Source organism: Gadus chalcogrammus, chromosome 1, assembly GCF_026213295.1.
Source record: "Gadus chalcogrammus isolate NIFS_2021 chromosome 1, NIFS_Gcha_1.0, whole genome shotgun sequence".
Lineage (NCBI taxonomy): Eukaryota > Metazoa > Chordata > Actinopteri > Gadiformes > Gadidae > Gadus > Gadus chalcogrammus.
The window spans coordinates 23813426-23831423 of record NC_079412.1 but is presented as its reverse complement, the minus strand read 5'-3'; the positions used below and the strand labels follow the sequence as shown (position 1 = coordinate 23831423).

Here is a 17998-nt window from a genome sequence, read left to right as displayed (position 1 = left end):
CCAGCCCTCGGATCTCACCGGAGGATACCAGGGACAGGTTGTTCCCACACATTAATACAGGCCTTCCACAGGGCGGCTGCGCTAGCTAGCTACGATATACACGCCAAGCGGCGCTTAAAAATACAATTTTCTCCTTGATGGATTAATTAATATCAAATTAAAAGTCCATTAAAAAAACCAACACTGCAGTGCCTTTTGTATTTATTAGTAACCGTGAATCATTTGTAACCTTTTCAGGAAGGGATATGAGCCTCTTGAATTATAAATTATAAACAAAACACACCTATGCATAATTCCACACTCAACAATGTGCAGTGCTATTGATGGTGGTGGCTGCACCAAGTGGGAGCAGTCCTCGGGTTAAGAGAAGGGGATTTCTTACCCTAAACCAAGCTTAATAAAACCTTAACATAAACCAACCAACATTCGCATGGTCGACTCCGAGCCGAAAGGCCCTGGATTAAATCCATCAGGCACCATGCTGTAGCAGGCACCCTGGAGCAAGACCCCCACCCCCCCACGCCCCCTTACTTTCTCCTTAATGACTTGTATCTGAATTCACTTTGGATAGTCATCGGCTAAGTGAATAGAAGACATGTTGACGGACGCTCGACCGGATCCTGTGCTTACATCTTTACACCTTTCAGGGCGGAATTCTGAGAACTAAGGAGCACATTGTGGCTCAAAGCCATAAGTGTGCTTTAGCTAATGTATAAAGAGAGCACACACTGTTCTAGGCCAGCACGGCTCTAGTACCCACGCTTCATTGACACTTCAGTGCTGCTCGGACATTGGCCTGCGTGTGCATGCATTTAGCGTGCTAGCGTCAACAGTGGAGCGAGCTGGTCAGGTGTGTGTGGGGATATCATTCGAAGAAATTATTGAGAAAACGGATTATAATAAAATGTATAATAACTAACAATAAACTGCATACTATAGACGGCAAAAAAAAATCTGTGTTGTAGCTTCTTAGGAAAAAGTTTTCAGACTGGAATGATGGCAAGGAGAGAAGATAACTTCATGTGCAAGAACTCGGCTCACTGGCGCCCTCTGGCGACAGTATAGGCCATGACAGGTACAACAGGCTCAGTAAATATCAACATGTACTTTCAAAATGCAAACACAATAACTTGAAATTTTTGTCCGATGCTTGTGTTTACAGCGTTTCTAGTTGAACAACGTACAAACACACAGACACTTTCAGCGTGTAAATTTATTTCTCATTTTTCATTAAAATATACACTCAAGACAAAGGGATCTAAATCAAACATTTTTTTCTTTAGTTACAGTAAGATCATATGTACACAGCTTGGGCCAACATAATATTAATAATCTATTTAAATATATTACAAAAAAAAAGAAGATACCATTTAGTTTCAAATCTCCACTCTTTGCTAAAACATGCTGCTTTGGAACGTTAAAATCCACCAACTCGGCCTGCCTGGAAAAGCGCTGTTGGTTACTAGAGGCGGTTAAGACGGGCCGATATTCATCGACAGGTCGTTTCCAATAGAGCTGGGAATTACTCAACGGTAAAGATTTAAGGAGAGGAAGGGCCGTGAGCGACACAGCAGCGGGGACATCGTCACGGCCTGTTTTTTCAGAAGCGTTACGCACACACAAGCTGGATCGCTCTCCTGAAAGCTGACATTCAGCAGGTAAGGGGGGTGGCCTAAGGAGACGGCTTAATAAGACCTTAGCGGTTCACACAACCACGCACACCCAGCCCCAACAGGCAAGGCCTTGCTCTTGCCCAGTTCACACTGAAGGTGTCCCATTCCCTTAGTTCTTCACCACTGACAAGATGGAGCTGGAGCTGGACGCAGAGTAAGTAGGAGAGGTTCACACTTGTCACGAAGCACTGTGACCCGTCAGCACTTATAATGGTCTGACGTTATACAACGGACTGACATCCAATGACACGTGGCTTCCCCCCCTGATTCTTTTTGTAAAGCAAAAGTGCCCTTTTCTGTTCTGTATGACTTTATGGTAGAAAAGGTGTAGATAACATTTCTGAATCATTGCAAGTCGCAAATCATCTGTTTTGCTTTGCATAAAACAGGTTGTGTTTTGTTTTTTTTGCATTTTAGCGATGACACTTCAAACGATGACATCACCACGTTGTGTGTGTGTGTCAATGGCCTTCTGTAAACAGTGTTAGGTACGGACCAGGGGTAATAGAGAGCCAGGACCACCAGGACTACCAGGATCTCATTCCAAGCTCTCTGCCAGTGCATTGACAAAAGGGACGCCTCTTATCATTTAAAATGGGGTTCCTTCCACACCATGAAAAGCAAGATGGCCGAACGACCACAACTTTGAGGAAAGTGTTGCCTTTCAGATCCACCGGAACTCTGGCAAGACTTTGGCGAGTCAAGATGATCAATACCTTTCTGTGAACGATACGATCTTCCCTGTGACTGGCCACATAGTTGGTGTATACCATTGTAAAATGAAATAAAGATGCAAAGAAAAAGTATATCGACCTGTGAAGCAGTCAAATGTACTGCGTGGATGTTTGGGGATTTAACGAAGAAAAAAATATATTATCATACTCCTTATTTTCTTCTATTTCATATAAATATGAACAATATGAACTGTAAAAATGTCAGAAGTGAAGAATAAATAACGAATAACACATTGGGAGTTTGTTTAAGAAATTAGAGGACTCATCATAACATTAATGGTTAACACATGATTCGTGAATTATGCATCTTTTGGAAAAGCAGAGTAAAGCAGTGGTTCTATCCAAGACGACGGTTATGAGCCCATCACGACATGAACCTATCACGACACTGAGGTCGTGTAGCATCAGACACACCGATGCGTGTACAGATGTGGACTTAACTACGGGACTGACTCCAACTCAACTGAACCAGATCTTTAACTCCTGGCAGGTGGCAGATGCTAGGCTGTAAGTGACCCATTACTCACTCAAAGACCATCAGCTAAAATGCTATTAAAACGAAAAATCGACATACCACCCGTGCGCCTTTGAGCAATGCAAATCAACGCACCCGGCTCTCCATTAAACCAATGCTACCAGTGGGGAATTTGTTGAATTGGTTGGTCTTTAGGGCAGGTTCCCGGTCATGAATGAGACGGGAGTGTGTGACCATTGATCCTACAGTCCTAACAAAGCATTAATACCATACAAACAATCCCCTCTGTGAAAATAATAAAGGCATAAAATGGATGTGACAATTTCCATAGCGGTCGCCATCATCATTCAAATAAAAAATTCTTCTGCTGCAGTGCAAATCGTGCCTCAGACTTCTGGAGTCTGTCAACGTCTGGTCGGGAAAAAGACAGGGAAAACCTGCCCCCTTCAGGAGAGCAGAGGTTAGTGCAATCTGAACTATGTGGGCTGGACGGTGTGTTTCTGTATGTCTGTGCTTATGTGTTATATACTTGTGTATGTGTTTAATACATGCATATTTTTTTATGTGTTTGTGTGTGTGTGTGTGTGTGTGTGTGTGTGTGTGTGTGTGTGTGTGTGTGTGTGTGTGTGTGTGTGTGTGTGTGTGTGTGTGTGTGTGTGTGTGTGTGTGTGTGTGTGTGTGTGTGTTTGTGATTATGATTAAGGTTCTGTTTTGGAACGTACAGCTCTAGCCTAGAAACAGTGGTCAGACAGGTTCAATGACAAATCAAGTGGCGATTTCTAGGTTTCCATGACGGTTAAAAGTTCGCCTCTGCGGTGGCCGTGTGGTCTGCCGGAGTACGGGGTTAGCATTCGATCCCGTGCTGATCCTGGCAATAGGTATTCCATGAGTCCCAAAGCATCCCAGTTCACGACGGAGCCACTGAGGAGTGCTTGTTTTGTTGGTATAGCAGGTGTCGCAGAGGCGGGCGGGGTCAGTCATAAATGTATACTAATGTCTTTTTTTGTTTGCCTGTGAGATTCCCGCTTTGTACTGTTCTTTTCTCTAGCGCGCTCCGGGTGAGCACGATCTATAGATCTTAGCAGCTGGCTTTTGGATGACTTTGGTGGGGTGGGCGGGGTTACTTGCAGATGGCCTCCAGCGTGTCCAGGGTGCGCTTGATGTCGTGTATCTGAGCGGCCAGGGTGTGTATGGGCTTCATGGAGCGATCCAGCTCCTCACAACGCGCCATCAAGGTGTACATTCCCTAAGGGAGGAAGAGGGGAGAGGGTGAGAGAGGGTGATATTTAGAGAGAGGGTGAGAGGGCGAGAGAGGGTGAGAGAGGTTGGGAGAGGTCGAGAGAGGGTGAGAGAGGGTGAGGGAGGGAAAGGACACCAGAGTCATTTAAACAAACGCCTCATTGTCAAATGGTTATTTACTGCTGCAGCATATAATGCCGCTGAGGCCACATTGAGGACTAGGGCTTTGATTTTTGCCCAAAAATCATATTAGAAGTTTGATTGTTTTTAAATATTCGAATATATTCGAATATTTATTAATAATATTTTGACCATTAAATGCCTTCAGTAAGACCTGGATTGGGCTTCACGAGGTTTGTTTACCGCATTGCTATGGTTATCGGTCTGGTGTGTTCAAACGGTTTATTAGGTTTCTAATAAATCGCTGTCTAATCAATACTTCATTCACTGCCTCTTCTGTGGTCACTACAATATTATGAATAGACTGCGTCGGGTTCTTGGCCTGCCCATAACAGGTTCGAATATTAAGGACTGCCTAATATTCGTTCGAATTTTTTATTTTTTTTGATATTCGACTTATATTCGAATAACAAAGTTCGGAGTCAAAGCCCTATTGAGGACTACAGGTTATAAGGTTGGTTGTTTATATTGGATTGATGCCAACATTTATCAAGGATTGACGATCAATATTGGTGGATCAATTTTAGAATTCAACAGAAAGGAAGGAAAAACATCCCAAAGAGCTAACCATCCAAAGTGCTCTGTCCCTCGAAGTGTCAGACTTGTAAGAACATTTATTCGCACACTTATCCAAGGCAGAGAACAATTAAAGTATGCATTCAGAATTGGAGAAGCTACAAAGTGCGTTCAAGTTTCTATAGAGAAATGCTTGAAGTTCAGGAGCAATAAATGTATTCCCCCGAGCACCTTACTTTGGATTAATAATAGTGCTTATGAGTCAGTTAGTGAAATGTGATTTTAAAGGATAAGTGTGGTTATTAGGTTTGAGTGTGCTTATTATTTCTATTTTTACACTATGATGGTCGTTCTTGGCTGCCACTGCAGTGTAACAAGTAGGCTAGCAGGCAGGCTAAGAGGAACGCTAATAGGCAGACTAGCACTCAGACTAAAGGCCGATTCATACCTCCGGATCCGGACGAAATTCGTCCGTCCGCCCCAAACGTTGCCTCCGGAACTACCCTTCATACCTCCGTCTGGTTTCAGCGTTGTTATGGATGTTACGCAATAAATCCTCTAGAGGGCAGTGACTGTCGTTTCACAAATGAACGGCATGGACAATCGCAAACATGACATCTGTAGAGATGATTTTGCTTTCTGTCATCTGAAATCGGCAAAAAGAAGTGCAAGAAGTGTAGGCCTGTGATCTATTGCTTTTATACAACGGTTACTGTTATGGTGAAACGAAAGTCATAGACACACTACATTTAAAAAGAAACCAAGAAAGTCAAAGTAGCCGTTTTATTAAAGACTACCAAAAAGTAGTCCCTCCTGGCTGCCTTCAAAATGCACGACGGTCGCTATGCAACACACTTTAGCGTCCCTCCGAGAGAACGGTTGTAACGGTTTCCACTTCAAGGCGCGGAGTGATACTGTTGTACAAGGCGCTCATTATACTGTTGTATAATGAGCGTATACATAACTGCTATGATCGGGCGTCATAGCAGTTATGTATACGCTCATCAGATCGCTGGATTTAGGCCCCCCGTTGTATGAAGTATAATATAAGTATAAAACGTTAAACACAATATATATACATATTATACTACTCTATCTATTTTCGCGAATGGTCTGACTTCTGAGTCTATACTGCCGCCTCGATTTCCGGTGGTATTGCTCCGTTTCTCCCAGAGCACTCCGGATTCGTAAGCTCAGAGGCGACGGACCCATTGACGGACGGAACACCTCCGGGACCCGACGAAACGGTCCGTATCCGTATTTACCGTAGGGTGTTGTTGGGCCTTAACAGGCAGGCTAACAACGGGGCTAAAAGGCCGGCTAGCAGCCAGGCCAGCGAGCAGGCAGGCTAGCAAGAAGAATAGCAGGCAGACTAGCAGTCAGACTAGCAACTAGCATCAGCAGTCAGGCGAACAACTACCATTAGCAATCAAGCTAACATCCAAGAAAAAATGGCAACCTAGGATACAAAGCAGGCTAACAGGCAGGTTATTCTCCAGGCTAGCAGGCTAACAGTACCTTGATGCTCATGTCCACAGACTCTCCCAGGCTGTCCACTGAGTCCCGATAGGTCTGGATGTAGCCCACGCTGAGTGCAGTCATCTGGGGGGAGAGGGGAGGCACCCAGGGCTCAGAGACAGGTGTGTGTGTGTGTGTGTGTGTGTGTGTGTGTGTGTGTGTGTGTGTCAGGTGTGTGTGTGTGTGTCAGGTGTGTGTGTCAGGTGTGTGTGTTTGTGTGTGTGTGTGTGTGTGTCAGGTGTGTGTGTGTGTCAGGTGTGTCAGGTGTGTCAGGTGTGTGTGTGTGTGTGTGTGTGTGTGTCAGGTGAGCGTGTGTGTTTGTCAGGTGTGTGTGTGTGTCAGGTGTGTGTGTGTGTGTGTGTGCCAGGTGTACGTGTGTGTGTGTGTCAGGCGTGCGTGTGTGTTTTTCAGGTGTATCTGTGTGCGTGTCAGGTGTGTGTGTGTGTGTGTGTGTGTGTGTGTGTCAGGTGTGTGTGTGTGTGTCAGGTGTGTGTGTCAGGTGTGTGTGTGTGTGTGTGTGTGTGTGTCAGGTGTGTGTGTGTGTGTGTGTCAAGTGTGTGTGCATGTCAGGTGTGTGTGTGTGTGTCAGGTGTGGGTGTGTGTGTGTGTGTCAGGTGTGTGTGTCAGGTGTGTGTGCGTGTCAGGTGTGTGTGCGTGTCAGGTGTGCGTGCGTGTGTGTCTTACATTCTGGATGGCCCCGTTGAGGCCACGCATCATCAGCTCCACACTGCGAGCCACTTCCTGGGTGTGTCTCTCGAGGTCCAATAGGACGGCAGGGTCGATGGGCGGGATGTCCGCCGGTCTCCGGGCCGACCCGCGGCTGCGGAGGATGGGCCCCGAGCAGTCGGCTGAACAGAGAAGGGTCGACGTGATGTCAGAGACTTAGCCAGCCAATCAGAAGGGCTCACACGTTCTCTCTCAAGTCTCTCGCTCTGGCACAAATGACCTTCATTCTCACAAGCACAGAAAAGAGGGTTAAAGTGTGGGAGGGAAATACCTGGAAACAGAAAACAATACTAGTTTTCAGTGCTCATAGCCGATCACAGCCTACGATGTACACAACCGCTTTTGGGATAAGTATAAGCAACAGACAGGCATGCTATTTCAACCTATTTATCTGAGATGGTTCTACACATGCTAATGCTTCAGCCCATTCAGAGTTTGGGTAGATAACGCATTCATTCACAAAAGAGCCACACAAATGTAATGTTTTTTGCTCAATAAGGCAATGCATGTCTTATTGACTCACAGTCGCTACAGTCCAGGCTGGGCTTGGAGCTCAGCTTGATCTTCTGCTCCAGGTTCTTGGTGATGAAGTGGGTCAGGTCTCCGTCATGGCTGACCGTGCCCTCCAGCTCCAAGGCTGAGGAGATGGTGGCCCTGCGGCCCTCAGACTGGCCCCCCCGGCCGCCGCCCCGGGACCCCAGACCCCCTGCATGACACCCCGAGACCCATTCAAACCTCAGAGAATCACGTGCCCTACAATACACTCACCTAACACCAATTATGAAAACCAATACAAAAACATCTGGATCATTGGTTTCATGTGGGCAGCTTTCAATGCGACCGGAGGCAGGTTGGATCAAATAGCCAAATGTTACAATTTGGATCCAATATTTAACTAAATGGAGACCAGAAACCACAACTGCAGCTTTTATTGAGGCAGTTCTAAACCTAAACGCTGACACGACAGATGTATTATCTGCTTTCAATCGGTTTGACACCGTTTTTTTTTTTTAAGATCACGGTATGTCAAGCTCAGAGAATGCATGCACTGCCACATCGTAGGGGTTCGATTCGCGCTGGACTCACTCATGCCAAGAATCTATGCGTTTCGGATGACCAAACATCAAATATACATCGACAGGGTCCAAAATGAACACCTGCTGCTATAAGCCAGGTGGCAGTGCGATGTTACCATTTGGGCCGGCAAAACAAATTCTAGACATACTATGCTATCCACAGCTCCCAGGTTTCGCCCTTTGGGAACAACACACCCACCACATGTACATCCCTACCTCCACAAGCCTGGCTGATCTCGTCCAGGCTCTTGCTGTCCTGCATGCCCCGCACGATGCGCTCCCGCTCGGGCACGTTGCGCACACGCACCTGGGCCATGACGTGGGGCGGGCAGGGGCTCTCCTCCGGGGGCGGCGGCGGCGGCCGGGCGGAGGAGGAGGAGCCGCAGGAGCTGGGCCCCGGGGCCGAGGAGGAGTAGCGCCGCGAGGACTGAGAGAGAGAGAGAGAGAGAGAGAGAGAGAGAGAGAGAGAGAGAGAGAGAGAGAGAGAGAGAGAGAGAGAGAGAGAGAGATTAGAAAGACACGACCAGCTGCCTCATATTACTCTTCATTGTTGCCCTGGGAATTAGCTTCAGGATGAATCCATCATAGGTTTTATATTTATACATTTGAAAGTATCTGATTCTAAATGGCAGTGGACTGGCTTGCTGGCCGTGAGCTATGGAACGTTCTCCCATAATAAGGATATTATGGGGTAACCAAGTAGATAGGTTTGCTTGCCTATATCGAAGACCCATGCACACAGAAGATACATTCATTCTTGGAGTGTATTCTACTCCCTCAAGTTCTGAGGGTTAGGGTTGGCAAATAATACAGCTACTACCATCTATAAAGACTTTCATCATAAATGAAGATGCTACTCACCCCCAGTTCTTCACCAGGTTCTGCGTGCTGACCCACCCACTGTCTCTCCTTCTCATCCTCCTCCCCATCTTGTTTCTCCATCTCCCCGTCATCTCCCAGGGACTGTGTCTCTTCTGCACTGACTGGGGCCCACCGCAGAGCTGCGCCAGGGGGCTCGGGGGTGTGCCGGGCCTTCGAAGACTGTGTGTGTCGTCCGGCATCTGTTGTGTGCGTGGCGGCGGCGGCGAGGGAGGCTTTGGAAGCACGTGACTTGTGCGACGACTTCACATGCCTTTTGGAGTCCGTACTGTGGGTTCTTGAACGTTGGTCCGTCTCAGAGTGGAGGTGATTCTCTCCGAGAGACCCTTCCTCTTCCTCCTCCACTCTGTGACCAGGATGAGGTACTCTGCCCCCTCCGTACCTCAGGGGAGCCTGGGTGTGGCTGTGGGGGCCATTGTCGTTGAATGTTTGCGTGGCGACAGGTGCGGCCACCCCATTGGCTGCATCTGGCAGCTCTGTGCCAATCGCAGGGAATAAACTCATCCCTCCACCTAGTAAGGAGGTAAGATAAAACTGTCTGATAAACATAAATATGTTACAGTAAATATATTACACTGTACAATCAAATATTTTGTAAAAATATATATATTTTGTCATATACTACAGAATGTATATACATATTATCCAATCCCTATAGACATTTTAGAAACGTTGATGAAAAACAGAAACGTAAAGAGGAAGTTATGACACTTCAGCAGACAGGTCTCATGATCGGAAACAACGAACAGAATAAGCGACGACTTTCTTCATTTAATATGTTAACGGTGGTAAAGCGTTTGGCCTCATCAATGAATCATCGATTGGGCTCGACCATCTTTTGGACAGTTCCTGCCTGGTTTGGGTTAGTGTAGTGATCTCTGCCTGGTCGCTATTGTAGCAGTAGAAACATGACGTCAGGCTGTCTGCTCTGAATAGCCTTGGCTGTTGTGTTAGCAGCTAGCAGCATAAACAACCTGCTGGTAAAGCATTGTATCTAGCTTCTCTGAAGAGGACAGCTGTAAAAATCAATAAAAGCGTAACCCAGAAGGCAAAACAGATAACATTGATACGTGAGACACCTTTAAAAAAAGTTGACATGAGCTGTCATTAGCCACTTGCTACGCTGCTATCACAGGTGCCCAGTGTGGTTAACGCGATGCAGTTCATTTATGCTAACGCAAAAAGAGCTAGCTATGTGTCGCTCGGAATTTATATATTTTATAAATCACATGTTATGTGCAGCATAAGTATAGGAGTGTAGAGCTTATCGTATAGTTATCCAGTTATTATTTGATGCACGAGTGCCATATTAGCTGATTTAATAAAGAAAGCACACTCACCAGTGCAGTTTTAATACCAAAAATTGTAGGCAACAAATAAGTCCTTCCGGAAAGTCCTTCCGCGTTGCATCTTCCAAGACCTACTAGTTCCGCCTTGCAAAAAATAAACTTAAAAGTACACACACAATTATTTCCACTTGACTGATATTTCCAACTCTAAAAAACATCAGGATTATTCTTATTATTTTGAAATTGTTAATTATCCACCTCTAGATTTCCAGATTCTGTAAATAACAGCATCAAATAATTCGTTGCAGCACACTGTCTGTAAAATTGTTTCATTTAAAAATATATATATATTGTTCAGATAAAGAGATTAAGAGATTGCAACAGCATTAAAGATATTGTATTGTACACTCGTACGCAATAAGATCCTGATTCATATTCCTCAGGTGTTATTCCCGTTATTCCTACAGAGGGACCCAAAGACCACACTGACTATTTTTAAATAAATAAATATTTGGTTGTCTAGACAAATTAAATCCCTTTTAATTTTAGTTTGGAGGTGTCTTTCTTTGATTCTGAAGGCTCAATACCATTAAGTAGAAGGGGTCATTTATATTCGATCTATTTCATTTTTACTTTGAAGCTACAACAAAAATCATTCACTCATCTGCTCTGTGCCGATACTAAAAGTATTCATGGTTTTATTAAGAAAAGCTGTTTAGCTAGGCTACATTCACCAAGTGTAGCCTACTATGATAACAGGCGAATTTATTTGACCTTGGGTGTCTTGAAAGGCGCCTCTAAATTAAATGTATTTTTATTATTATTAATTTAATCATTTAGCCAAAATACCAAAATACACAATAGTCCACAACAGATGAAATATCAATGTTTTCCCGGTAATGCACCCTAATATGCGTTGGACTGATAATAATTTAGCCAAAATACCAAAATGCACAATAGTCCACAACAGATGAAATATCAATGTTTTCCCGGTAATGCACCCTAATATGCGTTGGACTGGCTTTGAAACTAGTTGCGATCTATCTTCAACATTAAAATACACTATACGTTACAACCCTGCTATATAAAGATGCAACAGGCCTATCTGCAGTGAAGTCGTTAATCGGATGTGTAATCCCATCAGCCTGGCGGGCGTCTGCGTGTCTGTGATGTGGGACTGAGACAGGAAGCCCTTCGCCCAGAGAACATGTGTTCTCGACCTCAAAACCCTGGAACTGACTCAATAACACATCCAGGGGTTAACGATCACAACCAATGTCATAAATGTCCTCGTTCATTGAGTAATGAGTCGGGTATAAGAGCCTCGGATTGCCAGGTCCAGACCATCAGTGTTATGAGGAGTGAATCATGGCCATATACTCGCCCAAAAGAAACCCCAAAACATTTTGGCGACGATTATTTAAATTTAACAACCACTTTAGGCACTGCAGAAAATACTTCTCCATAAAAAGAAGATATTTGTGCTTGTACTAGTTATATCTTTAAATGTTCAAAACTTGATTTAATGTGATGGTGACCGCCCGGGACTATCGCTGGGAGGGTTGCGGTTTGCGTTCTTGGCTCTGTGCAGGCGGAGATGAGTCGAGATGCAGCGATGGGACTGGAACTCCTTTGGATCGCGTCCCAGAGCCACATCTGAACGAACTGGAAAGCTATAAGCGTTGCCGTCGGAAATACTTGGTGACCAGATGCCTCATGTGCTCGGGCGGTTGACGGTCTGGAACGGATGAGGTAGCTGCTATTGCTGCTGGCGTCTGGGACTTGGAGGTGGAGGAGCAAGTTGCGGGCCTCAAGTCGCGGGAAAATGTGAGGAGAAGATTGTCATGAGAAATGATCTATTCGTTCTGATTTAATTGACTAGTAACTTAAGCCTACCTTTAGGAACTGCTCATCTCTATAGCGAGTTTCAGGGGTTGATTATATCTTCTCAAATAAGCCTATAGTGGACCCTGTGTGTGTGTCTGAAGCAGAAAGAGGATGAGAGCACCTGTGACTGATTGGCAATTAGCGGTGAAAGAGAGAGTGGGGGGGAGGGGGTGAGAGTGAAAATGAGAGAGAAAGAAAGTTTGTGTGTGTGTGTGTGTGTGTGTGTGTGTGTGTGTGTGTGTGTGTGTGTGTGTGTGTGTGTGTGTGTGTGTGTGTGTGTGTGTGTGTGTGTGTGTGTGTGTGTGTGTGAACAGGAGAGAGACACCACCAACTACTGATTGCCAATTAACAAAACAAAACACACATTCCCTGGAGAGGAAGTAAACCTTTCTACATATTCCCGACTGTCCTCCGGGATGAGGGACAGGAATGATATCTGCTGACGGTTGGTTCCACTGCTGGAGAAGACATTTTAGATCCAGAATGAAAGCTTCATGTTAAAAAACGAAAATACATAAAAAGCGCACAATACTGATTGTGGTGAACTATTTGATTATGCATGTAGACCAAGACAAAGACATGCGTATGCACACATGTTCACCCACACACCCACAGACGCACCCACCCACACCCACAAACACACACACACACACCCATCCACACACACACTCTCAGCACTCTAAGGGCTCTGGGAGTATGCCCTCTCACGAGTGCATCGCCACACGCATACACAAACACACATTTCCACAAGCACACGTTCATGACAGGGCTATCATCAGAAAGGCATTCCCACTCAGGCACTCATTCAACCACCAAACTGAAAGACACCCTCTCACTCGGTGCCCCTCTCCTGCCCTCTGTCCCTCCACAAACACACCGAAACACACACATGTACACACACGCATGCTGTCAACACACACACACACGCACATGATGTTAAAACACTAACTCACACATAAACACCCAGAAAAACACACAACACACACATGCTGTCCAAAAACGTACACACACACACACACACACACACACACACACACACACACACACACACACACACACACACACACACACACACACACACACTCGGTCAACAGTCTAACTCAAACATAAACAAACACAAACACACACATTCTGTCAACACACACAGAGCAACACCCTTCGGTTGTCTTTTTTTCAAGTGGTCTGAGGGGTCGGCTCCATTTAAACTTTCTCCCGAGGGCCCCACGGTTCTTGGCAGGGCCCCGCAGTAAGAAGTTGTTCAGCTGTGTGCTTGACAAATTGCTTCTCCACCTGTCTGTCTATTCAAGGGTCCCCGCATGTTGAACACACCCCAAACATACACCCATGCAGCTCACACACTCGCTTGCACGCACAGAAACACCCCCCCACACACACACACACACATACAAAAAACACACACATGCACACACAGACTGACACACACACATTAAACACACACACAAACACAAGGAACACAAATTCAAAATTCACACACACATAGACACACAAACATACTGAATCAAAATCCATCACTGACACACACACACACACTCGCAAACAGAGACTTACTGGATATTGGAGACGTTCCTAAACAAACTGAGCTCACACTTGGTCATGAAGCAAGTTGTTTCACTCCAGATACACTCCAGATTAAACACAAACACAGTCCAGGGAGAAGGTAAACAGTGGAAGAAGTGGTGTTGGTTTAACATTTAGAAATTAAGTTACTTCAATATTTAAGGATTTTTGTTGGAAAAACCAACATTGCCTCTGGACATGTGTCGCAAGTCAATGAGAGCTATTTTAACTCGCTTATTGCAGCATCAGTTGTTTCCCAAAAAAACTATCAGTAATGATGTGTATGTGATTATGTTTATGTCTTCGTGGTCATGTGATTGGGGTTTTATTATGGCAGTGTTCACTCTGTTTCAGTACAAACTGCCAACCATCTCGCTGAAATTAAATCCGCCTATGTTTGTTCTGTAGAGCAAAATTATTTTTTTTGCCAGTGAATTATTCCCTCCAAAGTTCTGCATTCTGTTCCAAAAGTTAAAAAAACCAAATGATTAATTTGAGACAAATGAGTCACGATTGGTTGTGCGTTTGAAGTTGAGAACTGGGAGTTGAAGTTGTTGAATGCTGGAAAATAACTTGACGCAGTCGGGTCGTTATAAATATTGTGAACTTTATTGTCGAATCAGTGTAGTAAATATGTATTCATCCTTTGCAGGAGCAGATAACTTAATAATCTTCTCATGATTAATAATAAAACATCTTAGATCTTCTTGCACTGTGGTGGTCTTGTGGCAGTACCAGTGGAAAAAACACGATTATACTCCTTTGGTCCAGAACGGAAGAACGCTGAACTATTATTCAGAGTTATAACTTATTTAAGAAACTAGCTCATGCTGGACATTGCTCCCCGATTCCATGATGCAAAAATTGGTCTTCTTTTAAATATTTATTATCTACTCATTAACAATGATTGAATGCATGTTATTTATTGACTTAAATAATCACACCTTATTTCTTCGATATACATAATGGTCTGCTCCTGCAAACCCTTTCACTGGGCTACCTCCACACAGAGAACCACTCGGATGTTCACAATAGTCCAAATAGTTCTTTAAATAGTGTTTAATTGCTTCATAAGCACTGACGTAAAGACTTTTTACTGTTAGTTGCTCTTAATGCACGTGCCTTTTCTTTAACACATGAACAACATTAAAAACACAGAATAACACATACAGTTCAAGAGAAACATAAAACATTGTGTATAAGTTGCTGTTTGGTTTGGTTCATGGTGCTTAATAGATACAATGTGGGGTCCTAATGGAATCCAATAGCAGCCGAATGCTGAAAATGTACTTTTTTCCCAGGACATACCAATAATTACATTTTGGACCAAACCAAACCTGTACGTCACACCCACTGGTATGACACTCCAAGGCAATACCTCCATATGCCATCAAATAATAATAATACATTGAATACCAATTCATTATTAACAAGCAACCCTTGGGCCAAGTATCGTGGTGACAAATTGGGAGGGGGGTAAACCACATACAGTGTACCCTATATATTATAAACAGTAATATCAGACAGGAGGATAAATATAAATATATATGAACCCATATGGTTTGTGTTTCCGTCCCCTGGTAAGAGTTCCTGCTTTCCATCTCATAAACCCATTAGCGGTTGCTCCGCCCGCTCACGTTTGGCCATGACACACAAACCACTGCGGTCCTTAAATCAACCCCTCATTCTTTCAGTCAACCGGCCTGTTTCCATTGTCTGATGACCTCCTCGGGTTTGGGGAGGTTTGTATGGGGGAGTGGGGAGGTTGGGGGTAGGGGTTATTGTCAAACTTTCTTCTGAGCATGGGCCTGTGTGTACCCCCTTAAAAGGACGTCGCTTTACGTGACCTGGCCCGGGTTGGAGAACCCGAACCCGAGCCAATCTTTACACACGTGTGAACCAAACCGTTTCCAAATGTGTCCGTTCATGAACCGTGTCAGTGGCGCTGGCTTTCATCTCACTGGTTGCCGTGGCGTGTTTTGTCTACGGCATCATTCCGTGGCCTCCGTTTAAATTCTCCTCGGATTTTTACACAGTAGGCATCGGAGGGTTGTCAGCAGGGGGTTCCTCTCTGTACAGTGAGGGGCCTTTCTTCTGAAGACCGCCCTGCCTCTGGTCATGGTGCTGCTATGAGGCAAAGGGGCATTGTTCAAGAAGAAGAGGAAGGAGGAGGAGGAGGAGGAGGAGGAGGAGGAGGAGGAGGAGGAGGAGGAGGAGGAGGAGGAGAGGGAGGAGGAGGAGGAGGAGGAGGCGGAGGAGGAGGAAGAGGCTGAAGGAGGAGAAGAAGAAGAGGAAGAAGGAGGAGGAAGAAGAGGAGTAGAAGAAGAAGAAGAAGAAGAAGGAGGAGGGGAAGGAGGAGGACGAGTAGAAGATGAAGAAGAAGAGGCAGAAGAAAAGGAAGAAGAAGAAGAAGGAGGGGAAGGAGGAGGAGAAGAAGAAGAAGAAGAAGAAGAAGAAGAAGAAGAAGAAGAAGAAGAAGAAGAAGAAGAAGAAGAAGGAGGAGGAGGAGGAGGAGGAGGAGGACGAGGATGATTCGAGAAAAAAAAGGAGTGCTGTTTTCAATTGTGATGCAGACACCCCACCCTCCTTCATCACCACCACCACCGTCTCATCAACTCTACAAAACCCTACGCACACCCCACACACGGCAACTCCTCCGCCAGTAAGACGTGCTTTACTGGTGAATCAGAAGTCCTTTTGTTTCTTTGTTTTAAGCATTTACAAACAACAACGCCCCCCCCCCCCCCCCCCCCACACACACACACACACAGACCTCTCAGAGTTCCACCCCAGTGTCCAAGCACTCGGTCCGTGTCCATGCTCAATGTCCTCAGATTCAGTCTGTACGTCTATCACTCTTTATTCACAAGTCTTGCGGACAGGAGAGACTGGGTCTGTCCGTCCGTCCCATTTGTCCCTGGAGAGAGCTGCACGGTGGAGCTAAGTCCAGGAGTGTTGGTCTCTGCGATGTGTGTGCGTATGCGTGCATGTGTGTGTGTGTGTGAGTGTACTTTTGTCATGTGAGCATTTGTTTAAACATATTCTGAGTGTGCGTGCAACTTATGCATGTGTGTATTTCAGTTTGAAAGAATGTGTTAGTGTGTTCATATATACACAATCTGCGTAACTCAGTACACTTCACTACTGTTCTTTATCCTTTGTGTGTGTGTTTGTGTTTGTGTGTGTGTGTGCGTACATGCACATGGATGTGTGTGTGTGTGTGGCTGTGAGTAGAAAGTAAGTAAGTAGACAGCGTGCGTGTGTTTGTATCCGGTTTAACACATGTTTGAGTAGACATTGTGTGTGGGTGTGTGTGTGTGTATCGAAAGCGTATGTGACTACACAGTGTGTTTGTGTGTTAGTGTGAGTGATTTGCGGCATGTGGGCATGGGTGTGTAAGTGTGTGTGGGTGTGTTCATGTCTCAGTGTGTGTTTGTTCATGTCTCAGTGTGTGTGTTTGTTCATGTCTCAGTGTGTGTGTGTGTGTGTGTTCATGTCTCAGGGAGTGTGTGTGCGTATATGTGTTAATGTCTCAGTGTGTGTGTGTGTGTTCATGTCTCAGTGTGTGTGTGTGTGTGTGTGTGCGTATATGTGTTAATGTCTCAGTGTGTGTGTGTGTGTGTGTGTGTGTGTGTGTGTGTGTGTGTGTGTGTGTGTTCATGGCTCAGTGTGTGTGTGTGGGTATATGTGTTCATGTCTCAGTGTGTTCATGTCTCAGTGTGTGTGTGTGTGTGTGTGTGTGTGTGTGTGTGTGTGTGTGTGTGTGTGTGTGTGTGTTCATGTCTCAGTGTGTGTGTGTGTGTGTCTGTTTGTGTCTCAGTGTATTTGTGTGTGTGTGTGTGTGTGTGTGTGTGTGTGTGTGTGTGTGTGTGTGTGTGTGTTCATGTCTCAGTGTGTGTGTGTGTGTGTGTTTGTGTCTCAGTGTGTGTGTGTGTGTGTGTGTGTGTGTCTCAGTTTGTTTGTGTGTGTGTGTGTGTGTGTGTGTGTGTGTGTGTGTGTGTGTGTGTGTGTGTGTGTGTGTGTGTGTGTGTGTGTGTGTGTTCATGTCTCAGTGTGTGTGTGTATGTGTTCATGTCTCAGTGTGTGTGTGTGTGTGTGTGTGTGTGTCAGTGTGTTTCCATGGCTTCCTCTCGTCTCTCCACAACATTCAGGCGCTCCTCGGGGCCCGGAGCTGCGGCTTGCTCCTGCTCTTCCTCCCTCCTCCTCTTCCTCCTCCTCCTCCTCCCAC

The 17998-nt window shown here is 45.3% G+C and overlaps 2 protein-coding genes across 8 annotated transcripts in view; both read right to left on the bottom strand.

Moving 5' to 3' along the window:
* Positions 1-3483: 3483 nt before the first annotated feature.
* Positions 3484-12290, bottom strand: borcs6 (BLOC-1 related complex subunit 6). 5 transcript variants are annotated; one of them, XM_056597120.1, is made up of 8 exons: positions 12202-12290; positions 10357-12114; positions 8999-9528; positions 8354-8564; positions 7585-7767; positions 7020-7183; positions 6336-6419; positions 3484-4128 (listed from the first exon to the last, which is right to left on the bottom strand). In XM_056597120.1, exons 3-8 carry the CDS (start codon positions 9518-9520, stop codon positions 4003-4005), a joined length of 1290 nt encoding a protein of 429 aa, XP_056453095.1. In that variant the 5' UTR covers positions 9521-9528; positions 10357-12114; positions 12202-12290; the 3' UTR covers positions 3484-4002. The 5 variants fall into 5 exon arrangements, with proteins under 5 accessions (XP_056453095.1, XP_056453105.1, XP_056453087.1 ...); XM_056597130.1 differs by having other exon boundaries at positions 8999-9554; positions 10357-12281; XM_056597112.1 differs by having other exon boundaries at positions 10357-12281.
* Positions 12291-16534: 4244 nt separating this feature from the next.
* The window catches only part of sema3h (sema domain, immunoglobulin domain (Ig), short basic domain, secreted, (semaphorin) 3H), a 53639-nt gene continuing 52175 nt past the window's right edge, over positions 16535-17998 (bottom strand). For all 3 annotated transcript variants that reach the window (XM_056597101.1, XM_056597085.1, XM_056597093.1), the window contains exon 18: positions 16535-17998. This exon is cut by the window's right edge and continues 420 nt beyond it. In XM_056597101.1, coding sequence (XP_056453076.1) covers positions 17918-17998 — 81 coding nt within the window. In that variant the 3' untranslated portion in view covers positions 16535-17917.